A 25636-nucleotide genomic window follows, 5' to 3' on the forward strand; every position below is an offset into this window, starting at 1 on the left:
CGACGCAAGCACAAGCGCAAGCATAAGCGCAATCACGCAAAATGGACAATTTTTTATTCTTGTACTTGTGCTTGCCGCAAGCACAAGCACAAGCATAAAACTGCAATTCGCAGAGGTAGAGGTTATATGAATTTTGGTCCCTTTCGGACCGAGTGAAATAAGAGCTGTTATTCTAGGGGTCATGAATGGTCCCTCAAAATGTCGCAGTGCTCGCAATGCTCGCAAAATTTTAGTGGGTGCTCGTTTGCTCGTGCTCGCACGTTTTTACAAGTGCTCGCATGCTCGGTTTTCAGTGGTGTAACTTTTTGAAAAGTGCTCGTTGCTCGCAAGGCTAACTTTTGTCAGTGCTCGTGCTCGCAAAGAAAAATGCTTTGCTCGCATGCTCGCAAATGCTCGCAAAGACCATTTGATACCCCTTATTCTTGCGCTTATGCGTGCGCTTGTGCTTGTGTCGCTAGTGAAAACCAGGCTAAAGCGATAAAGTTAATTGGGGCGTTTTGTCTACAGTGCGTAAACAGAATCTGTATCGGGCATGTGCAGTGAAATTAACAAATGCAAATTATGTACTAGGGAAATTCTGTAGCATCTTGCTCCCTCCCTTGGGCCACGGCCTTCCCAAAGGTTTCACTGTGCTGTGCAGTGCCTTTCATGCCAAACCAGCTATACTTCTGTCATGTTCAGTTGGCGGTCAAGCTTCCAGGGCTTGTTCTAAGCTATGAGAGCTTCTTGCTTGGTCAAACAAATCACGTGACATACCAGCAAAGTCAATGACGTCATAGATCGTCTCGATTTGAAAACGCCGCCATGTTTGGTATCCCATCATACCCTGGAGGGAGCGGAATCAAACATGGCTTGAAGGCGTGGTTACTAAGGGGGCAATCAAGTCATCGCAAAATCGTCCTTGTGCGGAAAAAAGTCTGAGAGATTTTTGGGCAGACTTTGATAGACCTGTTCGTCGCTTAGCTAGATTTTTGGGAACCAATACGTTATTCGACGATGAAAGATGTCACTGAGACCTCGGGCTGTGAATTTTGATGAAACATGGGCTAAGATCCGGGAAACAGTAGAATCTGTAGTCACTTTGAAGAAGATTCCACGAGCAGTTTGGAATGACAGGTTTTCGTATCCTTTGCTACCTTCGCACAGAAGTTTATATAAGTTGCACGGTAATTGTAGGTCGAAGAATTGTTAAAGCAGATCTTTGCTAACTGCAGTGGCCACCTATTTTACTACCATCAATGTTTGCAATGCAACTTACCAGCCATTGTTCACCGAATTGATACATCAATTGACAAAATTACTACCATAAAAATGCACGTACAGCATGCTAACTGGATTTTGCGGAAATGTTTAAAAATTCGTCTATCAGTGGCATATTAATAGTTTGGCTGCCATAATTCTTTTTATGGCTTGCGTGTTGACGGATAAACGTCCCATAATTTGTCACTGGTGATTAAATTTAGTTTTACTTCTGATGAAAAGTTTTGTATATTATATTGAAGAAAGCAGAAGTTCCTAATTATATGGTCGTGATTTTGTATGGTAATGAAGTTGATACAGTCCTTGTTTAAAGGGTTTGAATTAATTTCAAGATTTTTCTTTTCAGTGAAAAAAGATAACAGAAAGTTTCATTCTAAAATTGAAAGTAAGCTGTATGGTATTAAAAGTTGCACAATAAATTATAAATTGCATGGTCAGCTCCTTTTGAATTTCAGTTTCTTGACTCGTGCTAGCGATGTTTATGCCCTGTGTGTAGCGTTTCCAGAGCCTTTAGGTGAAAAGCTGTATGCTGAAGTGAAGAATTTCTTGGAGAGTCATAGCCAAAAGTTGTATGAGGTTTGTTAAAGATTATTTCAATAAAAATGGCTAAGTGTGTTATGTAATTCAACTTGTACTGTTACAACTAGTTTTATTTCAGTACAAAATAGCTATAAAAAAGTATGGTTAGAGTTTAACTTACTTACTCACTTAATCTCATAATTAAGAGTTATGCTCTTATAAATAAACAGGGCTGTAAATAACAGTCAGTCATCGGACATTGGCCGACCAAAATTTGCTCATGTCCGACGGAATCCCAAGTGTGGTCGGACATGATGTCCAGACAATATTTTGATCGTAAATTATTTTACGGCACCATTACAAAAAAATCTGTCTGACCACAATTTTGTTTTGTCCGACCAAGATGGTGTCTTAGTAGGACATATGTCCTTTCATGTGAAAAAAAAAATATTTGCAGCCCTGAATGAACCTTTGCAGAGTTTTGGCATTCAGTTTGAGAAGTCTGGGAAAGGTAAAATTATCAGTGGTGGATCCAGACATCAGGGAAGTAGGTGGCTCAATAATCCAGACCCTGGAATAAGAGGGGGGCCTGCTTTCCAAAATAATTTTTCTCAGCCCTTCGGGCCTCAGTTTGGCCCAAAAAAAGGTGCTATTCTGTGGCACATATAGCATATACATGTACATGTATGCTGTAAGGTGTTACCCTTTCTCCCCCTCTGCCAGGTCTGCAAAACAGTGATTATCTTGACACAGGAAAAAAACTGTGTTTGCCCAAAGACAGGTGTACATTGACCATCAGGCCATAAGGCCACTCTCACTCGTCATCAGGTCACTCACTTGAAATTTTCACAAAAAGAGGATAAATTATTTTAAAGGTGCACCGGCCACAGAAGAGGTTGGGCTAGTTAATGTACCTGCTTAGTTTTTGCCTAGCTATATCCCTGTGACATCTTTCTCTTTCTTTTAGGCTGTCAGCGGTCCTGATGTCGACACACTGCGATTGTATCACAATCACTGGTCGCAGTTCAGCAAAGGTTCCTTTTATATGAACCTATTATTTGGGTGAGTGATAATCTGCGCAAAATTGTTATAAGTTTATTTTAAGGAACACAGCTGTTTAAATTTTTGTACTGCCTAAACTATAATCCCTTAATATAATTTATAGACACATTCTAGAAATTATATATTGTCCTTTGTCTTCACAGTTATCTAAATTCACATCTGAAGAAACAGAAGCAAGACTATGGAGAAATTTCTCCATACACTACATCATTCTGTCCTGATGTCATGGAGGAAGTCATGGACATTGGAGCAGTAAGTTTTAAAATCAATATCTAAGCTCTTCTTGTTGAGATGCAGTGGCATAATGGTTAGCAAGTTGGGCTCCAGATTGAGATGTCTGTCAGTGTTGCTTGAGTGCATGTTTACCATGATGCAAAGAAATAGCTCAATTTTGATATATTAAAATTCAGCCTAAAACAATAGACCTCAGGACGAGGCTCCGGGGACCAAACTATAGAGTTTGTGGGGTTTATTCCCCGGAGCCTCGTAGTTATGTCTATTGTTTTAGGCTGAATTAAAATATCGAAATTGGGCTACTGGATTTTCTTAGATGCCAGAATGTACTTGGCCCAAAAGGCATTTTACTAGCCCCCAAAAAATTGTCATAAGCATAATGCTTAAATGGCGGTTGACTTGAAGGATTAATTCCACTAGCCCGACTGCAAAATCCACAAGCCCCAGGCTAGCAGACATCAACTTCTTTGCAATATATGATAAGTGGTGACTTGGATTAAAGTGAAAATAAGTGGAGAAGTGGTTGCAAGTCAAATACTCGGAAAAAAGATTTTCCGAGTTGCAGTTTTCCGAGTATTTGACTTGCGACCACTTCTCCACTTATTTTCACTTTAATCCAAGTCACCACTTATTATAATTATATTCACATTTATCATTTGGACATATTTGAGCCTTGCAGTTAGCAGGACATGTGTCACATAAGAACCCAGTATATGACCTCGCTCACCATGAGTCCCCCATAGCTCAGTGGTTAGAGCGTTCCAACCGGTATTCTGGAAGGTCATGGGTTCAACTCCCGTTGGGGAACTTGGAAAAAAAATTTTCCGAGTATTTTTGACTTGCGACCACTTCTCCACTTATTTTCAACTTCTTTGCAGGTTGTTTTAATGTACCTTACCCTACCTTAACTTATCTTAACTAGTTTCCTCAATCAATATCAATGAAAAACCATATTGTAAGTAGATATGTGGAATAAAGCTAATCATCAACTAGACAGTAGGCAATACTGTCTTGACGTAGAACCAAATTCTCCAAACTAACATTGAAAGAAATGTAAGACAGTTGGTAAAGAGAATTAACATTTTTAATGTGGTATTGCAAGTATTGACTAATATATGTAAACATACTGTAATGTTTTCTTTATGCAGCTTGCCCTGGACATCTGGAAAAGAAAAATGATAGAACCTTTAAAAGGGACCTTGGTGGAGCATGTGCTAAAAGAAGTGACAAAGTAAATTTAAGTTTTTTACAACTACAAAAAAATATGAATTTTGCAAGTTACACCTATCATAAATTGACACCTCCTTTTAGTGGGTCTTTAGTCGTCATACACAGCCACATAAGTTACTTACTATATATACCGGTAACTACTCATTATATTATCTTAAGACATGGTCTGAAGTCAATTTGTCTATGCTTGGTTCAAGTGACATACTTGTAATCAACGGTGCTGACTTTGTGTTGTCCCCCTAGGGATCGTGACGGAGAGGACACCCACCAAAACATTATTCATGACACTGTTCTCTCCTTTGGTAAGGTCACTTCGTACATATTTTACAGGCATACATATGGCTACAATGTTTGTTGGTGTTTGTAGTATGTATTTGTATTATTTTTTATGAATCCTAGTCTTACTGTACAGGGCAAAATAAATTACTGTAAGATGACAGTCTCTTGCCATTCTTGAGACTAAAATACTGAGGAGTATCAAAAATCAAGCATTAATGCCACACTGTAGTTTGGTATCCAATGGAAAATTAAACTAAACAGTCACATGCTAATAATTTGCTTGTGCAATTCTTTATTCTTTGATTGACTGGGAAATTTTGAAAAACGATGAAAATGTGCAAAAAGTATGTTTGTAAATTACTCAAAAATAGTGGGTGGTAATTGTGAAAAAGTGAAATATTTTCATGTTGTACTGAAAAAATTGAAGTAGTTTCTTTACACTGCTTTTCCATTTAGTTGAAGTACAGCAGTACCAATCAAAGGGAGCACTTCATGTAAGTTCACTGGAATTTTCCCTTGCAGTTTCCAGTTTAGTTTAAGTGATGTGAAAAGTTGAAGTAAAGGAAGGGTAAAAGTCATGTAATAGAAGTAGATCATTCGAAAACAAAATCCAACGCTATCCATGGGATTGTACCTGAGTGTATGTTTTCCTAAATTGAAAAAGATGTAATGCTCAGCATGTCACAAGCATGGGCAAAGAAAAATCTGAGTCCCCAATGGTTTGTTTATCTAGTTGGCGACTGCTCTTATGGGGGTTGGGTGCCTGGGTAATAGATGACGTATATGCACCTCCATTGACGGCAAATTGTAGCAACTCTGCTGTGAGCCCCCACAGAGAACCTTGCACCTATCACAGGCACCCAAGGTATCAGTGGAAAGAAATGAGTGAGGATGGGTGAGAAAGGGAATCATCTCGACTAAAATACACAAGAACTTTATCCAAGTGTGTGGTCATACCATGCTTCAATAAATTTCTCCAATCAATATTACAGAATGATGTGAATCTAAAAGTTTTTTTACATTAATAAGATCAGCCTGTCAAATTAAAAGCAGCCGATTCCATTATTTATTATTTTAATTTTTTGTCCAGCTTTATGAGGAAGTGCTTGAGAAGCCCCTTTTGAAAGAAACCAAAGCATATTACAGACGAGAGGCAGCAGAGCTTCATGCTGATAACACGTGTCATGCATTTATTACTAAGGTACAACCATTTGCAAGTTTTAAGTAGGCATTGAAGAGAGTGTTGCATTCATGTATAAATATTCAACATCATTCTGTTTGGCTTAGCACACAGTTACAAATTTGTTATCGCGCAGCCATCATTTCTCTTTAGGAGTGATAAAGTTTTAAGATGTTTCACATACCGTAAATGATCTAATAAATGCCCACTCTTAAATAAACGCCTCTCCTGAAGTGTTAGATTTGTTTTAGACGCCCCCCTCTTATAAACGCCCTGTGTCAAATAGACGCCCCCTCCAAGAATACGTAAGAATCACCTAAAAACCCAAGGTAACATTCCATAGAGTAAAATCATGCAATATAGTTAGTTTGTTGCTTGACTCGGACATCGAGGAGCCCAACAACGCCAGCATGGTTGACCTGGATGACGATGAAAACATCGATAAAGAACTGCATGTATGAACGACATCTCTAGGCTTTGCATTAGCGCAAATTAGATTAGTCTGCTACTCACCAACTCTGTTTTGTATGTTACTCCGCTAGCAAACTACGCATCCTATATTTGTTTTGTTGAAGAAAGTGAAATAAACGCCTCATATCTATTTATCACCTCCCCTAGGACCCCGAAAATTTAAAAGATGCCCCAGGTGTTTATTAGTATCATTTATGGTACATGTACATGTATGTGGTCATGAATCCAATCCAATACATACATTTACAGTCATGTACCTTGCAAGGTATACAAAAAAAGTCATGTACATGTAACAACCCTTTTTTGGCTCATAGGTTGATGTCCGCATTCAGGATGAAGATTTAAGGACCAGGAAATTCTTTCATCCTGTCTCTTACAGTCGAGTGATCAGAGAGTGTGAAGCACGCATGGTGGAAGATTACATCCCTTACTTACAAGTAGAATGTCGACAGATGGTCAAAGAGGAAAACAGACCAGGTACATACGGTCAATAGGATTTTGATTACATTTGATAACATTTTTCTTGAATGGGTAATTTAAAAACATGTCCATTGATCACACAACTGCCACATTATGAAGTAACACTTTCCCAGAAATTGTTATAAATATAGTTCTGTAGAATCCCAATTTCTTGAGCCCCCAATTTCTCGAATCTCCCAATATATCGAGCCAAAAGTCTGTTCCTTCCCAAAGTGAAACACTGCAGCAGTTTTAACCATGATTTCTTGAACTACCAGGTAATTATGAATCCCTGGATGCTTATGATGCAATGTTGAATTATTTGCTCTTTGTTCAGATCTTGCAAAGCTATACAAACTTTTGAGGAACATTCCCCGTGGACTTCAAGCCATGGTTGCAGAACTAGAGGAACACATTACAAAAACAGGTGACTGTAATTTGTGTCTGTTGTTGTATGTGTAGAATAATAAAAGGCTTGCACAAAATCCTTAAATTTTCTTAGTTGTGGTATTGAAATAATTTTTTATCAATGGCAACTTAATTACTGTAATGAGGAAACTTTCTTGCACATCAAAAGAGGGCTTAACCTAGTGTGATGGTTTGGCTGGGCTTAACATTTTCACGTAACTTTTAAAAGACAATTCCAGGTACATGTGATGTTCAACCTTATTAACATTTTCCTTCAATTTGATACCCTTAGGTCTGCAAGCAATTAAATCAGTCAAAGTGGAAAATGTAAGTAAGCTAGATGTTAAATAAATAAAAGAAAATATGTTTTCATCTTCTTGACTGGTTTTTTTTACTCCTGAGAAAAGCGAGAAAGAGAATAAAGGATACGACTGAAACCCAAGTCTGACAAAAATAGCAAGATCATATCAGACTACATACATGTACAATGTACATACACTGTGGTGTGCATTTTTTCTTCTCACGACAATTTTGGTTTGCATCTAATTTCAGGGTCCACAGCAATATGTAGATGAATTACTGGATATCCACAGAAAATTCTCAACTCTTATCAAGGATACATTTAGGGATGATCCAGCTTTTATATCGGCATTAGACAAGGTGATAATCCATTACTGCATAACTTATGAGATGCCGTAACACTGAAATATAAAGATTGTCATGCATGTGTGAGTCGGATCTAAGATGTTACATGTAACAGTTAAAAGCAGAAGTTGTGTCATATTTAATAACTATTATAACTTAAAAGAAGAAAACATAAAAAGGAAAATCATGTATTAGTAACTTGTCAAGGAAAGACATTTTTCTTAGCTTGCACTTTTTATTTGAAGCAGGCAGACTCCAGTGTCTTTCTTTCTTAACACCAGAAGATTGAGATGATATGTTCATGTCAGTCATATGGGTCAAGAAAGACTTAAAGGTTGCTTATGTAGAGGTCCTGAGAATGTGAAGTGACAAGAGGGAAGTTGCCGTACTTGTTAGAGAGGGGCACTGGTGCAAGATGCCAAATTAACTGGAATTGATCAAAATCTAGGTGGCCATGCTTGCACTGTGGTTGTCATCACATTGTGTTGTTTTAATGATGCATTGATTTATTGCAGGACTCAAAAGATTGAATGTAGTGTTTTCCTTTCTTCATCAAAATTGTTTCATTTCTTTTTCTGCTTTCCTTTTCAGGCCTGTGCAACTATAGTGAATTATAGGCATGACCCTAAGCGCTCCTCAAAATCTCCAGAATGGGTAAGGATTTGACTGGCATTCAAGAAAAGCAGGGTGGCTACTTGAGCTTAAAATCTTGTTTTACGAGCTTTAACTGGCTTTTGCTTAAACCACTTGACTGAATTGAATTCAGATTTGCATTACTTTGTATATGCCATTCTTACCTTATTTTAATTTTTTCTTCCATTAGCTTGCCAAATACTGTGATTCCATCCTAAAGAAGAGTACGAAAAACCTCAGTGATGTAGAATTAGATGAAAAACTTAGTGATATTGTAAGTCAATGTTGTGGATATGTTTGTTTACCTAAACTCAACTCAATTCACTTCTATTTGCAATTGGTTTTTGACATGCATTTACATGACGTAATTGTTAGAAATAAACTAATGGTATTTTTCCTTTCAGATAATTATTTTTAAATATATTGATGACAAGGATATTTTTCAAAAGGTATGTTAAAATCTTTGTTAAACTCTTTGGGGAATAATTTTTTTTATATGTAGGTAGTAGAGAGGGGGGGGTTAGAGGGGGGGGGGGGGAGGGCAATAAAAAGGGGTGCTTGTTAAAAAATAAACCCCTTGACAGGCGGATTATTAGAGAGGGTAGTTTAAAAACGGGGCAGGGGTTAATGGAGGTTTAATGGTATGTATAATATATATAATAATAATAGATTTTTTTTTGTTTTTTTTTTTTTTTTTTGGGTATCTGGTATATGTTCGTATACTTGCATGTTTTGATGGAAGTTGAAAAATACCTTAAACTCTTGCTTTGTAGTTCTACTCAAAGATGTTAGCAAAGAGACTTATTCACACCCTGTCAGTGTCAATGGATGCTGAAGAAGGAATGATTAGCCGCTTAAAGGTAAACAAATGCTAGCTCATTCTTGCATCAAATACTTTTTGCTGCAGATTGAAGGAAATGAGCACTCAATACCCTGGACTTGGTGTAGAAGTCCACTACCTCGCAGTGTATTACCCCCAAATAAAACCATATTAAAAGTGTTGAAGAGGAGGGACTTCCAATAGACCAGCTTTCCATGCTTCACCATGCCACTGTAACCTTTAAAAAACTCAATATTGCACATTTTTCAAAATTACTGTTTTTGGTAGATGTAATGTTCTTTAACACTGTTGTGAACATTCACATCACACTTTCTCAAAGTCTGTTTATAGTGTTTCGTTGCTCATTAGCACAGCTTCGTTGCTCATAAGAGTCAACTTGTGGCAAGTCTATCTTGTCCTTAGAGGCCACAATACTTATTGTCAGCACCAACACTTATGACTTCTGGAGGGTTCTGTGTTTTTTTAGTGTACCCAGAGAACTTACAGGTGTAGCAGTTTTTTTGATTGTCGGCCAATCAGAATAATTTGAGTGAAAGTCCAGGAAAATCATGACTATTGAATTAGAACTGGCCAGATGTTATTATTCTTGCTGCTGACCAAAAGAATTGCGGCCCACTGAGGAGAGAAATGGGAAGCAAAAATAAAAGAATTTAAGGGTTAAAAGCAGACTCTACTTATAATAAATTATAACTAATTACATGACTCATTTGATTTTTTTTGCAGCAAGCCTGTGGCTTTGAGTACACCAACAAACTTCACCGCATGTTCACTGATATTAGCATCAGTTCTGATCTGAACTCTAGTTTCAATGATTTCCTTTCAAATGCCAATGTGTCTCTTGGTGTTGGTTTTACCCTCTTCGTTTTACAGGTGAGTTGATTGTATGGATAAGCGCACAATCAGGGCAAAATATCCTGCTCCATTGTAGACAGTTGGCCATTAGATAGGGAGTTAGCTGCCTGTGGAGGTTCAACCATATAGCAGAAACTGTTTCGTTCTGTATTTGCCTTATGCTTTGTTAGTGATAATTACATTGTGCATTTTAATGTTTGATACAGTAGTTGTTTTCTTTCCTTTCCAGTCTGGGGCGTGGCCTCTTGGACAGACTTCAGTTTCACCATTGTCCATCCCCCAGGAACTAGTAAAATCAGTTCAAATGGTAAATAATTGTAAATAATTTTTCATCACTTATTTGTGTTAAGCTGTGAGTAACTCCCTGATTTCGCTGAAGAGAAGCAGCGTAAAGGAGAGAAAGCCCAGGGGGACTCCAATGTTAAAGGGGAGGGGGGAGGGGATGCTCTTGGAAAAATTGAATTAAACCCCTAAAAGAGACTAGTCTGGGTGTGGCTCACACTTTATGTGGCAAATAAGACGTTGTATATGAAGAACTATTAAAGATTTCATGTCTAATCTATCTAAGCCGTCTGCCCAGTATGAGATGGCTTACAAGCCTAAAAGATTACTTGATGGGTAAATACCCAGTTGTCCGTCCTGAACAGCCTAGCTGACACCAAAACCCTCGATTTACACCCCTCAAGGAGACAAAGAACGTCCCCGCCCCTTTATCATGCCCCCACCCCACCTCTCATGAGAAGTACTGTAGGTAAAAATACGATTTCGCAGGCTAAATGCGTTATCCTTATTCTTCTTTTTCAGTTTGAACAATTCTACAATGGCAGATTTAATGGCCGGAAATTAACATGGCTTCAACACTTGTCTACCGGTAAGTGGACAAATCTAGCATTTTTATGCTCTTTTAACCCAGGCTCAAACACTGATTCCCGTGCATAATTGTTGTTATTATGTAACACATGCGTGCGCTGCCCATATATGGTCAAAATGTTAACGATATATGTCTTTTGTACATAACAGATATCCTGCGATATCCGTAGGTTGCGAAGATTGGTCCGAAATCTTGTAAAGCGCTGCATAGTTACAGTTTTTCTATGTGCAAAATGTGTTTCGTTGACAATTTGTTGAATAGTAAAACAATAGACCATTTTACAGTTGTCTTCTCAGTGACCTGGCCTTTGAATGAAGGTGAGGCTGGAGGTGAGCTTGTTTTGATACAGACCTCACTGCTTTTGTTGTGTAAATCATGTTGTTCTGATGCTAACTAGTTTGCATTTACATGATAAAGCAGGGAGGTTTGTATCAATGCAAGGTCACCTCAAGCCTCGCTACCATTCAAAGGCCAGGTTACTTGGCAGGCAACTGTAAAATGGACTATTATCCTGCTCAATCTTGCGGAATATCGTCTGATTTTAGACTAAGGCTAAGTATCAGGCGATATTCCGTGCGATTTCGCAGGATAATTGTTAATTACCGTAAAAACTCGTGTATAAGCCGCACTCGTAGATAAGCCGCACCCCCAAATTTCAAGCATAATTTTGAGAAAAAAAATTAAACCTGGCGGAAAAATGCCCAGTTGATGGTGAAAAAAATGCTGGATCATGAGGAAATTTCAACAATCAATAAAGCTAAATTTGATTCCTTGAGCCTTTCCGATCGATGTGCAGGATGTACTATAAACACATAAACGGAAAACACTTAAGTCTTACCCAGAATTTTAGAACTTTATAGAATTAACATCATTTCTGCCAACTTTAACATTTTTGATCTTTTTCTGCCATTCGTTGACAGGTATTTCTTCGTTTATCACAGTTTTTACATCAAATTTTGCACCTGATTTTGCGCTGTGTTCGTGAAAGCGTTCGTAGCTTAGTAACCAGGCACTAGTATCCAGACCCATCGCCAAAAGACACGTGGAGCGCCTGGGAGTTTAAAATAATTCACGGTCGAAAAGCGTGGTTTTCGTCGCTGTTTTGAGAGGAAAAACTTTTTCAAAATGATCAGTCTCCTTGTTATTTTTGTTTGTGAGGATAGTAAAGAGCTGCTTTGTCGCTTATATGGAGCAATTTTTCAGTTTTATGCGCAAAAATGCGCAGAAGATGCGGAGGATGCGGAAGATGCGGAGGATGCAGATTTATGTGGACCCGCACGGCCGCACCACCGCATCCTGTCAGATGCCCTGTAAAATTGCATGCAATGGTCTCGTAGATAAGCCGCACCCACGATTTTGAGCCCAAAATTTTGGCAAAAAAGTGCGGCTTATACACGAGTTTTTACGGTATTTGAATATCAGCGAGTAGGACAGTATCCTTAGTTTGTGGTTTTCTGTATTCTGGGTGTCACTTCTGTCTTTCTGTCTTTATTGTTATCTGAAGACGAATTTTTCGTAGATCACTACTTCAGGGAATTAGTTGGAGAGTACGTGGAATTCTTATTGATCTGAATTGTTTCTTGTAGGTGAAGTGAAAGTTAGCTACCTCAAGCGGCCGTATATTGTCACTGTCACAACGTACCAGATGGCGGTCTTACTGTTGTTTAACGAGAAAACAAGCTTACATTTTAGGTAAGTAATCACATCAAAATCACTTCAGATGACTCAGCGCAGTTCTGACTTCTAGCATCATTGCACTGAAGCAAATTGCCCCCATGGTTTGCCGGGGGTACTCGTTCCTAATTCCCGTCAGAAAAAGAGAAAGCGCGGAGCCTGTGTAGGAGAAACAGGTGACGCTCGGGACACATCATTTGATTGGCTAGATTTTAACAACCGAAAGTTTTAAGTCTAGCCAATCAAATTAACGGTTCATTCATTGGCTGTTCCTATTGTTAAAATCCAGCCATCAAATAATGTGTCCCCAAAGCCACTTGTTTCTCGTGCCTAGGCTCCGCCGGCTAAGAGGAGTCAAGCAGCTCTGGGGATGAGATTGATTTTTTCATTCTAATTTATCTTTAATAAGTCAAAAGCAGTTGATAGTTTTTTTTCCTAAATGTATTTAAAGAGATAAATTGTATTGCGCTGTTATAAGTATAAATATTAAATTTTAAGAAATACAATTTAATTGTCATGTAAGTAGTGTAAGTAGTGTATTGTACTGTAAATAAAGTAAGCTTTGCATAGTAAGTAATAAGTAAGGCCTTGTATAGTAAGTACATGTAATTAGTGAAGCCTTGTGTAGTAAGTAATTAGTAGTGAACATGTCACCTTGTAAGAACGTTCTGTGTGTGTTTTGCAATAAAAAATAAAATAAAAAATAAAAAAATAAATAAATAAAAATTAAATTAAAACAAGATTTGAGCGTTAATTCCCAGTTCCCAGTCTACAATCCGCCATTAAACACCGCGAGTCTTCTTTCTTCCTTTTCAGTGAAATCCACGAACAGACTCAGCTGGTTGAGAAAGAATTAGTTAGAACGATACAATCGCTGACAGACGTACGGCTCATAACAGCATCTGAGGTAAGGATAACTCTTGACTACCAGGAAATGGTTGTTTAATCGTCATATAGCATGGATACTCCGAAAGATGTTCCGGGTTGTTACCATGGGAATATATGCATGTATACGTCATGTTGCTAAGCAATCAGTGACTTAAATCGCTGGCTCAATAAATTTTCCGGAGACGATATTTCCACCGAAAATTTTTCTTCGTTACAAGTCCCGAGAAATCGAACGAGCCAATCAGTTCGGAAACTAAAAGGAAACTCCAATGAATAGTCGGCCGTTCATACATAAACTGGGCAACCATATCATCTCTGTGCCGGGGAACGAGGTAGTAATGAAAGTCAGCAAAGGCTCTGAAGAAGAAAGGCCGTGCCTTTCGAAATATTGGCATTGAAATTATATTCCTTTACTGTTAAATCAGCCTTGCTATTTTTCGTTGATTTATAAATTTCATAGCTGATTAGATCCTCCATAAGAATCCGTTGCCTCTGTTTTGTTACGCTGCAGGTCTTTGTTACACAATTGAATAAGTCAATCAATCAATCAATCAATCAAACTTTATTTATAGAGGGTTACACGTAATAGTTTTACAACTAATAAATTTGTGGCCCTCTCTAATGTACTAAAAAATTAAGAATCTACTATAAACAATAATCTAATTAAAATTTAGTTAAAACCTAATTTAAAATCGAAATGTAAGCTAAAAATTTAAAAACTAATCTACAATATTGATCCAAAGGTAATTATTACTAAATAACACAATCTAAAAGTTATTATCTAAAAAAGGAGTAAAAATATTATTCTTGAGCTGACTTAATTTAAAATATTTATACAAAGCATTCCTAAGGATATTTACAGATGAAGAGGTGCGTAACCTAAGGGGGAGGTGATTCCAGCATTTACTAGTCGTAGTAAATAAGGTTTTGGTGTCATTGGTGTTTTTGTTTTTAGAGCAGTTTTCAATTGAGTGTCGTAAAACCAAAACCAAAGTAATTACTCTGGCCAATCACAAAGGACACAGACAATCCAGTCAGCCAATCAAAACTGGAAGCAAATACATGTCGCAGGCACGAAGCGCGGGATAACGTGCGTGAGCGAGTCACGATTGGTTTTGGTTTTACTTCTGATTGGCTAAGAAAGTGGCGCGAGATTTTTAAACCAATCACTAAGCGTAGTAATGCAAAACCAAAGCAAACGCAAATTTCTTTCGACACTCAAGTGAAAACCGCTCTAGCGCGCGAAGAGAGAAGTTAGTATACTTTTTCGCCCACTGTAACATCAAATACTCTTCCCCGTTTACCAGTAAGAGTGCTCTTTGAGCAATGCGTTTCTAATTCGCACAATGTTGCCGTGTTACATACGCCTTTGCGCTTATTCTTTTTTGTTTCTCCTAGGAAACTGATCCCGAGCGATGTACATATTCTTTAAACCTGGATTTTTCCAGCAAACGGACCAAGCTAAAAATCACCGCAGCAGTACAGAGAGAAACTCCCCAGGTAAATATAATAATAACAAAATGAAACGAATGCAAAATCTTTGTTTGAATAAAAAACTTATCCAGGGGGAAGCAACTGTGCATGCTAAGAGTTTGGTGGTACAAAATATCAATATCACTGATCTAGTGGATGAGCTCCTGATTTCTCCTCATTTGTCTTCTTGACAGGTTATTGTTATACAAAGGAGAAAATCGATGTTGATCTCTCGAGAAACGCCTTGTAGACCATTATTTGAACCAGGGCTCGAAACTAACTTTTTTACTAACTAGCCAAGTGGCTAGTGACAGCTTTGATTTCACTAGCCAAAACTTGTTTTCTACTAGCCACAATTTTTAAGCATAGTTCTTCTTTTAAGGGGGGGGGGGGGGGATGGTGAAAACAATGTCCGATGTTTAAACCTTTAACGGTAAAATGTTCCTTTAATCTTCAGGTTTTTTCCTTAAAAAATTGGGCTTTGTTCTTCACTATAAAAATTTTACATGTACATGCGTTTTTGTCAACTAGAGTTTTGTTTAAAGCTTCGCATTCTATAATGTCAACAGTTTACTTGTTAGTTATAGCGGTTTCTTGCCACTAATGCCTGATTTCTTCACTAGCCATTTTGGCTAGTGAAAGGACAATACCTACTAGCCAAAACTGCATTTTTACTAGCCTTTGGCAGTCTCGAGCCCTGTGAGAACCAAGAGTGTTTCATTGTTCTCATTATTTTTTAAACAGGAAACGGAGCAAACGCTTTCATCGGTGGATGATGACAGAAAAATGTACCTTCAGGTAACAGATTGACTTCATACATTTTGTTTTCTCACTCTGTGTACCCAGGGGGGTACTCCGGCTTGTAAATGACGGAGATGATCGAATGGAGGCAAAACTCAGGACCCAAAAAAATCCCTAAGTCTTCCGACATTACCCAAAAAAATCCCTGGACCAAAAATAACCCCCCAAAAAATCCCTTGTCAAATTACCCCTAAATTGCCAGGAGCGGCAATAACATAACACAAAGAACGCTCGTTTTGTTTATTCATCATACCATAAAAACGCCAAGGCCGCGCCAAGGCACTTTAGTTCGTTTTTAATACCCAAAAAAAATCCCCTATCTAAATCAAGTCACCCCAAAAAATACTTGCTAAATATTCCAACCCAAAAAAAAACCCGGAATCAAAAATTTCAAACCCAAAAAAATCCTTCGATCATCCCCGTCATTAACAAGCCGGAGTACCCCCCCCCCCCCCCTGGGTCTGTGTAGTAGCTCTTGTAAGCTTGTTATTCTACTGGTCCTCTAGTGTAGCAGGCATTGTACCTGTTGTTTGTTCTATTTTTCTCTCGAAGGGGAGCTAGCCATTCATGTGAAACCTTGCGAAAGCTGCTACCCGCTCTGTCTGTTCACTTGTTAAGGAAGAAATTGATGCGTTTGCTTTTCTTCATTGGAGATTCTATACGGATTTATGTTCTTTATTTAAAGGTGCTAGGTAACGTTTCTGATTCTTTATTTATTACTATTAATTGCTTGTTCTTGTTTTATAACGTTTAGGCTGCCATAGTGAGAATAATGAAATCCAGGAAAGTTTTGAAGCACAATTCACTCATGCAAGAGGTAAAAATATAAATATTAATATGTAAGTCAATAAATGAACAAAGAAAGTAAGCAAAGAACAGACGAACGAACGGACAGACGGACAGACAGACGGGCGAATATAGTCGAACTCTTTTCAAGTGGACACAATTGAGACCTGAAAAAGTGTTCGCTTAGGATAGGTGTCCGTTTATGGGAGAGTAAAAATGAAGTGTTCAGATGTCGCTGGGGCCATGATGAAGTATCTGCCGACAGGAATTGTCCACTAGCTGAGGTTAAACTGTAAGTGTCCATGATTGTAGTCTCGTGCAAGTTACACTAACTTCTGTAATTTCTCTTTGTTAGGTCATAAGCCAATCGAGTGCTAGATTCACGCCCAGTGTAGCCATGATCAAGGTAACGCACATTCTGAAGCATAAGCCTTAAGGCTGGTTCTCATATGATCGCCCCGATCGTCTCTGTCGCTTCTGTCGTTTGCAAAGTCTGAGGTGATTGGAGCAAGCAAACTTTTTGAAGCGACAGAAGCGACAGAGACGATCGGGACGATCATATGAGAACCAGGCTTTAGGAACTAATCTTTGCACTTTTCTGTAGCTGACTTAGAAATTAATCATGGCCTAAAAAATAAATTGGCCTCCTACCAGAAAGAGCACATCAAGATAAGCATTAAGCTTGTATTTTTAATCATGTTAATTATATTATCTATAGTAGCTAGCATTTTTATATTGTATATATTTTAATTAATTTAGATTTTAGTTTTTAATTTCGTGAAATAACTGTAAACTAGCCGTAAAGCTAAGATTATTTCACGTTAATAAAGTATCTATCTATCTATCTATCTATCTTGTATAAATCGGACATGACCAGCTTTTAAGTAAACAAGAAAATCTCCCATAAAGCTGTCTTCTTCGAAAGTGTGCCTACCCATACCTTTCTGATTCTTTAAAGCAGTTTCTCGGCCTTTTTAAAAAGAACACTGCTAGACCTGGTTGAAGTGTCTTTTTTTTGAACGCTTACCGTATTTACTCGAATAAGCGCCGCGGCGCTTATTAAATTTTTCGCGCATCAAGCGTGGCGCTTATTTGAGGGCGGCGCTTATTTAAAATTTGGACGCCACGAAGATTACAGTAATTGAAAATAGCGTCCTTTGATTGTCAGTATTCGTCTTTGCTGAAGAGAGAAGTAGCGTTAGCTGTCCTGGCGACGTTCGCGGCCTTCACAACATTTACAGAACTATGTTTTGTAAGAATGTGGGATAGAAAACTAATGGGCGAACGGTTTCCTTGCGTTCTTACTCATTTTCCGGCCCTGAAGTAGGTTTTATTTATCATTTTCTCAATTCATTGTTTCTTTCTTCCAGAAATGCATCGAAGCGCTGATAGACAAACAGTATATAGAGAGACGCGAGGGGAGTAAGGACGAGTACACGTACATGGCATGATGGGATAGCAGAACCGCACAATACAGTGAACGCCTTGTTTAAACAATGTGGGATGTGTTCGGAGATAAATTGGAGATATTCTCCCACCCACCCTCCCCACCCACACAGGACATAAAACAAGGATATATATAAAGGCTGAGGAGAAAGGTCTCCTGTATTTTGTAATCAAAACAAGTCCGACTTCATTCTCTATTAATGGCGGTGGACAACACCAGGATTGGAGATCCTCGATGTTGAACTGCCCGAGATATCAGATCACTTTGCAGTTGGCTTTGGAAACTGGACAAGAGATCTTATATTTATTGATTGTTTTTAAATTTTCGAGGCGCAGACTTTGCCTCGTGTATTAGTGATGGAAAGTTCTTTATTTTAACAAGGTCGCACTTTTGTCGCCGCGTAGATAGATTTAACGGGCAAATAGCTCGCAGGGAGTGACGTTTAGTGTTTACTTTATATTTTTGCTAATTTAGAACGAATTTTTTATATTTGTCCATTTGCCAAGCGCGGCATTTTCATGTAACAAAGTGTTAACGTTCAATAGCTTCTTTCAATTTTCAGTCTTGAAATTTTTTGGCAAATGGCCAGTCAACTCGTGGGTTTGTGTGAATTTTTAAGTTGACTTATGGCTCCTCACTAATGAACTTTCCTTATCAACAATATTTAACAATTAGACTACGAGCCCAAGTTTTCTATGAGCAAATAGTCAACGAGGCGCAGCCGAGTTGACTATCGCTCATAGAAAACGAGGGCGAGTAGTCTAATTGTTTTAGTAGAAACTCTAAAAGGTTGCAGTCCAAAACCTACAATATTGTGCACTTTGAATACAAAAATCAAGAAAATTTACCGCTTAAGAGCTACGCGCGCGCGCGACTGTTTTCTATCGGCGAATAGAAAACAGTGGGAGAACCAATCAGATTCGCGGATTTTCAATAGAACACAGCTGAGTTTCTACTAATAAATGTTAGAATATACTCAAACAGTGGATAGCGTTTTTGGCGCTCGCTGATTGGCTATTCAAACTCCAGATATCCTTTGCTATTCACCTCCGAGCAACTCGCGCGCGAAAACTGTACTCGTTAACGTAATTAACAAGTCAAAAGTCATCCTTTCGGGCTATATTATCTCACTGTTTGAGTATATACTAAAACAACTACTCACCTCAGTGTCGGTGGCTAGTGATGGATATTTGGCGTTTTTAGGGCTTCTTTAGGATAAAAAATTCTTAAATATTAATGGAGCAAGAAAAGAAAAATCTGAGACACCGGTTTTAAGACCAATATATGTAGACCAAATTCCACATAAAAGTTTAGGCTCTCACTTAAATGTGTTCTCAAATAAACCTAATAATGTGCAACATCCTAATTGCAAACAAAATACTGACGTTGCTTATTATGGTCTATATGATCAAAACAAAATCCAAAATTACAATCTTTATTCAATAATCTTTCAGAAAATGTCTACTTTATTGGGGTTACTATTGATGGTTTGCAAACGAATTTCACTTGGAACGAAAACGCCAATTTTCCTTCCGTGATACCTTAAATAGAATGAGAACGAGTCGTACCCCAAGAAATTTTTTGCCCCATATTTTTCCACAGATTATTAGACAGGCCTAAACCGGTGTCCATTTTACCACGGTGTAATATATTGCCAATAAATTAAATTGTTGAAAATTTTTGGCTTAACGCCGCATTGAGGATAGTACATCAATTTAAACCATCTGCATTCCACATCTTCGGAAATATTAATAAATGCTGTTTTATAGTCTGAACGTTCCTCCTCCTCCTCCTCCTGCTGCTGCTGCTGCTGCTCCTCCTCCCCCTCTTTCTTCTCCTCCTTTTTTTCCTCCTCCCGCCCCCCTCCTCCTCCCGCTGGTCGCCCTCTTCCTCCTCCTCCTCCTCCTCCTTCCCCTCGCTGCTGCTGCTGCTGCTCCCCCTCCTTCTCCCTCCTCTTCCTTCTCTTTCTCCTCCCTCTCCTACTCCTTCTCCTCTTCCTCCTCTTCTTCTTCATCTTCTTACTCCCCGTTCCCTTGGCCTCATTTCCTTGGGGTTTTCATACGCATATAAAAGGGTAAGGTTTTGAGCCTTGGGGCTTCCTCGCTCCTCCTCTTCTTCCTCCTCCTCCTCCTCCTCCTCTTCTTCTTCCTCCTCCTCCCCCTCCTCCTCCTCTCCTCCTCCTCCCTCCTCCTCCTCTTCCTCCTTCTCCTCCTCTTCATCCACATCCTTCTTCGTCTTCTCATTCTTCCTCCTCCTCCTTCTTTTTCTGCTCCTCCTCGTGCTCCTCCTCCACATCCTCCTCATCCTCCCTCCTCCTCTCATCACCTCCTTCTTCTCCTCCTCCTCCTTCTTCTCCTCCTCCTCCTTCTCCCCCCCCCCCCCCCCCCCCCCCCCCCCCCCCCCTTCTTCTGCTCCTCCTCGTCCTGCTCCTCCTCATCCTCCTCCTCATCCTCCTCCTCCTCCTCATCCTCCTTCTCCTCCTCCTCATCCTTCTGCTGCTCCTTCTTCTCCTTTTTCTTTCTCATTTTCAGCGTAGGTAATTTTCCTAGTAACAAAGTCTGCTACATAAACAACATTTTAATGTTGCAAAATTTTCTCGGTGACACATTGTCTAATTTCAATCATTAAGAAATGCACAGAGATCGAGAGAAAACTACCTATGTGTTAACTTTCAGTCTAATGAGGCGAAAACAAGTTTTACAAATTGCCGACGGGAGTAATTTGCAAAAATGGAGAAAGACACCGGCACCACCGTAAATGCGCCGAAGTGCATGCAGGGAATGATTAGATTTCCTATGTTATCCAACAGCTCTTTCAGGCCTGGTTAATTTTAGGTTTACTCCACCCTGCTTCGTATGTTATCTGCTAGATCTGTCTCTCTTCGTAACAAAATCGTTGTGTTTGCTTGGAGTGGATGTATGGGTGGCCAAAAAATGTCGGCCATAGCACACTGTCTGACGAAGTTGATCGAAATACTCTTTGAGTAATAATATTAACATTCTTCAATGACAGTTAAATTAAAATTAGCCGCCGTTGTTGAAATACCGTTTGCATAAGGTTGGTACGAATTTGCGCGAGACAGCTGTTACAGATTTAAGCCCCTTTTTTCCCCTTATGGGTCCCTTATCAAAACTGAAATTGACACCATCTCCTGTACCGAGCGACAGGAAAATAAATGAACTCTATAAAATGATAGCGCGATGTAGGTTTTACTCGATCGACTTCACTTCAAACTCGTTTCAATTAAAGATACAACGTTTTTTACTGGGCATGCAAAGTATTTTGCACGAGACATCTGTTATAGATGAATTTTCTATTCTTGGAGTACCCCTTTGGCCTTTTAGGGGACATTTATGACCTGAAGCCTAAACTGAAATTAAAACCGACCACAGAGCAATGAAAAAACAAACTCATCTCCCTGAACTGATCAGCAATTTTATGTCTTTTGGTAATTTTTACTCGAAAGAATTAAAGTAAATTTAAAATAACAGCAAAAATTGTGTAAAAAAGCTTCAATGTGAGATATAAAGTTTTAGAAAGTAAGCAAAACAAGTACACTACAGAAATTAAGAACGAGCTGCTATCATATACACAAGACCCGAATTGATGAAAGATGTGTATGTTCATACTTATTGCTCATTTAGTCATATCATATCAGTAATTTACGTTAGCTTTTAGGCTATAGCTAAGGCTTCGTTTTACCCACCAAACGTCGAAGAAAAGAAAATGGTAAAAACCAAAACAGAGAAGGAACAAAACTGTTCGTTGAAGCCAGCTCACCAAAACATAAACAAACGGGTTTGCATTGAAAAGGTTTCCATGTCAATCAAGATTAATTGAATGGGTTCTATTCAAAGGCGCTTTCCTATTGGCCACGAACCACGTGAACAGACGAAAAACTAAAGCTGGATTAATTAAAGCAAGACTCATAATAATTACAAGACCTTGACCGATGTAAAGTCAAACCTATCTGCTCGCCAACGCTTTGCTTACTAACGGGCTACAGCAAAAAACAAAGAAACAGACGAAGTTATTTTGGAATCTGAGGGACGAGTTTTGGTAAAAGACGCATCAACATGGAAAAAAGACGCAAAATTTCTAACCATAAACCATTAAGGTTAGTACGTTGTTCTTTCAAAACAATAGCTTAGGTGTTGCGAGATTATTGAATGTTTTGAAGTAAAACAAGACGACATTATATTTTGGTTAGGCTAGATATGCTTTTTATCCAAGTGTTTTAATGTTTATAATACAGTTGTCTTCAGCATTAATCACATTTAAACAACAGGCATTTTGTTAAGTCTGTGGAATCCATTTAATCAGATAATGGGTCGACAGTCGTCCTGCAAGTTGCCGCATTCCGGCAGTTTCGCTTTTAATTATCCACTTTTCCTGAAGACAAATTGCTGTAACGTACGTAGTTTTGAAGGTTGCCTGAAGGTAGAATTTCGGTGGCTTTGAAAGTATATATTAACAAAACAAAGGTCAAGCTGATATAGAGAGGAGTTTAGTTTGCGACGACGGAGCGGCTTCATCAAAAAGACAAGAGAAGAATAATGTTGTTAACATATCACTAAAGAAATTACTTAAACAAAATGTGTTTACATTAGTATTTTGTTAACCAACGTTTGTGAAAACGATCAATGAGTTGTTTTCTCGACCAAAATGGCTAAATACAGATCCGAAATTTCCAACGAAATTAGGCGTTCTTTTAACAGGATTTGATAAGTAAATTTGAAATATAAATTTCGAAAACTAGGAACAATGCGAGACTTTTATCGAAGCGGAAACGTTCTTGTGTTTTGGCCAAAATGATATAAACAGTTGTTGCGGTCGACGATTATTTAATGTTTCTTTTTCAAGAATTAAAGTTATTTAACTGAGTTAAACGACAAATAAAAGTGTTTTTTGGTACTTGTAACATGTAAGTTATATATAGTTTTAACATGAAGTTATCAACAAATCTCTCTGCACGTTTATCACAGTTCTAACTTCTTTTCTCCGAAAATATTTCCTTAAGGGACCATTCATTTTTTAGAAGGGGGGAGGGCCGGAGGAATCTTGGGGGGGGTCACTTATTTTTTACAGTGGCAAAAGGGGAGGGTCATCGATATTTTCGTTTTTGAAAAGGGGGGGTCGCGTAGAAAAAACACTGCATTTTCATCCAAATCCAAATCTTTTATTTTCAATAAATATTAAGTAAAATGTGACAGGCCAAGCACGACTCCCGCTGGTTGCTTCAGTCTGTTAACGGAGGATTTGATTAACGCTCTATATTTGATTTGATTTGATTTGATTAATGCTTTCAGTGATGATCTTTATGCCATTGTGTTTGCTAGCTCTGTGGCATATTTCGTTAGGTTTATTGGCTCATGTTTGTTGGAAGATTCCTAAAAGCCTTTAAAGGAATGTTGTAGTCTATATTGTGTATCAGATCAGTGGATTTCTAACTGTCAACTCGTATTCTAAAGTGGCGGTTAGTTTGTAGGATAACGTTTCGTTACCACAGTTGTGAGGGTCTATAAAGATCCGAGTCTTTTGAAGGCGTCTGCGTCTCTAAACATTGAGAGCAATGGTTTTTTTGAGTTGTTTTTGTAAGCTCCCCTTAGTCTGAGTGGTTGTGATTTGCGCTCTGGGAGCTATAAAAGACATAAACCTTTACCTCCATTATTGTTGATCTGTTTTGTTGCGTTACTTGCATCCACCAAATAAATTCTATGGCAGTTTGATTACTGCGTTTGAGGTCTCTAGTATGCCGCAACGATCTCTTCTGGCAAATGTTTTATCTAAAGCAAGACTCAAGTTTCAGTCCTTCAGTGGACCTCATCAGATGCTCCTATGTCAAAGTCTCATCGAATGATTTGAAATCAATGATCAATCGATTTGCCGTTTTTGTACTTGTCTGAAGGATCGAAAATTCTGGTTTTTAATTGGCTCACGTAAATGGACCAATTGTGTTAATGTAGTTTTGATCCTTGCTTAAGTGTGTTTGTTATAAGGCTATTTTTCGCATTTTTGACCGTTAAAGGTCACTTCTGATGCTAAAGAGTGGTTCTTTCTTAGCCGTGCGAGAGTAGTGTTCCACGTAATGAAGAAGGGCTTCAATTTGTGTATATTGCACGGCGTGCGTTTGACTGTAGCATAGATTTTTTTGCGATCAAAGATAATCTTATGCAACACAGCGGAATGGAGCTCTGTCAAAAAAAGAGGTTTGATGTGAATTTTTTTTGAGGTGCATGTGGGGGGGGGGGTCGCAAAATTTAATATTTTACTTTAGGGGAGGGCCTTCCTTTTTTTACACTACTACAGGGGGAGGGTCAAAAAGTTTCAACTGAATACACACAGGGATTCCTCCGGCCCTCCCCCCTTCTAAAAAATGAATGGTCCCTAAAATGGACGAAGTCTTTTAGAATCATTTTTTTTGCAGATAGCATATATTAAAGGTTAAAGAAATCTTCTCGGAGGGTTCACCGAGCTTAGTTGAATATCGGTGCACAGTGTTCCGACCAAAACATATATTTAACGTTATTACACCTTAGCACGAGTCTTCAAATGCCATATAACAACGATATTTTATTGGGATACGTGGTACTAAAACTGTGAATACAATATCCGTAAAAACCTTAATGTCATTCCTGTCAAACTCCATTTACTGGGAAGATTAGATTTCGACAAGAAAATAAAGACTATATTTCATCTTTGTTGGTCCAGAGACGCATGTCTCGACAGATAAAATTGAGAGGAAATAATAATGATTAGCGAATGTGTTGCTTTGCAAAGTTTGGTAATGGTTTGAGCTCTATTTCTGTTGGAAGTATTAGCATTGATTTACCGAAAGGTTGCGAGGGATTTTGACTTTAACGTACGAAGTATTAAAACACACAAATCAATGAAAGGTTTAAATACGTGTACACAAAATCTTCACAGTCTTATTGTTTTAAAAACTCAAAAGAACTATTGAATTCAATTAAGAATTTATAGGCAAGAGTGTCATGGGATTTAATAATCTTTGCGCGACCAGAATTAGCATATGAAAAGGAAAATAAGTTCAATGAGTAAACTTTCGCTAACGAGATCTTCATTAAATTGGGCTACACTGAAATGGCTTTTGAGAGACAATGTGATATAATATAGAAGCAAGCCGTTCTTAAGGTACTTTAAGAAGCTCCACAGTACAAAATGTAAGTAGATCTGAAGCCTAATGAATTCAAAAATACGCAAACGGTATTGTGTCTAGCGGCTTAACTAAGGAAGGTTTTTTCTACGTCGAGTTAATGAGATATTTGACGGGCGAGCTGTTGTTTGTGTTAGTAGACATATAGTAATCTGTTTATCTGAGGTAAAACCTCGCTCGCTATTTATACATATTTTCTTTACTAATGTAAAGCACTCAAGTCGTTAACCTTTTCTCTGTACTCTTTAAAATTGAATCTGAACCTTAACTGGCCACTTAAGAAAGACAGGATTTCGACAGACACCTTGTTTCGTAATGAAAGCACTGATGGTCGACGAGATGGTTGCGAGATAATTTTTCACAATCTGCAACGTTTAAAAATTGTTATAACAGCGTCACAACCGCTGCAAAAAAAAAGTAGAACAGAAATGCAGTACTGTAGTAGATGC

The 25636-nt window shown here is 38.3% G+C and overlaps 2 protein-coding genes across 2 annotated transcripts in view; both read left to right on the top strand.

Annotated features, from left to right (window-relative positions):
- The first annotated feature begins 883 nt into the window (after positions 1-883).
- LOC144660702 (cullin-2-like) lies at positions 884-19784 on the top strand. Its single transcript, XM_078521418.1, has 26 exons — positions 884-1122; positions 1734-1836; positions 2747-2841; positions 2985-3093; positions 4224-4306; positions 4549-4607; positions 5041-5078; positions 5675-5785; positions 6550-6712; positions 7032-7121; positions 7395-7429; positions 7655-7762; positions 8339-8401; positions 8571-8654; positions 8785-8829; positions 9154-9240; positions 9945-10091; positions 10303-10380; positions 10878-10944; positions 12531-12636; positions 13435-13525; positions 14905-15006; positions 15724-15777; positions 16535-16597; positions 16922-16972; positions 17937-19784. Exons 1-26 carry the CDS (start codon positions 1004-1006, stop codon positions 18015-18017), a joined length of 2232 nt encoding a protein of 743 aa, XP_078377544.1. The 5' UTR covers positions 884-1003; the 3' UTR covers positions 18018-19784.
- Positions 19785-21964: 2180 nt separating this feature from the next.
- The window catches only part of LOC144660700 (uncharacterized), a 37326-nt gene continuing 33654 nt past the window's right edge, over positions 21965-25636 (top strand). Inside the window, exon 1 of the mRNA XM_078521413.1 lies at positions 21965-22130. Coding sequence (XP_078377539.1) covers positions 22090-22130 — 41 coding nt within the window. The 5' untranslated portion in view covers positions 21965-22089. The remainder of the gene's footprint in view (positions 22131-25636) is intronic.

This window comes from Oculina patagonica, chromosome 7 (genome assembly GCF_052425735.1).
Source record: "Oculina patagonica isolate OP01 chromosome 7, crgOcupat, whole genome shotgun sequence".
Lineage (NCBI taxonomy): Eukaryota > Metazoa > Cnidaria > Anthozoa > Scleractinia > Oculinidae > Oculina > Oculina patagonica.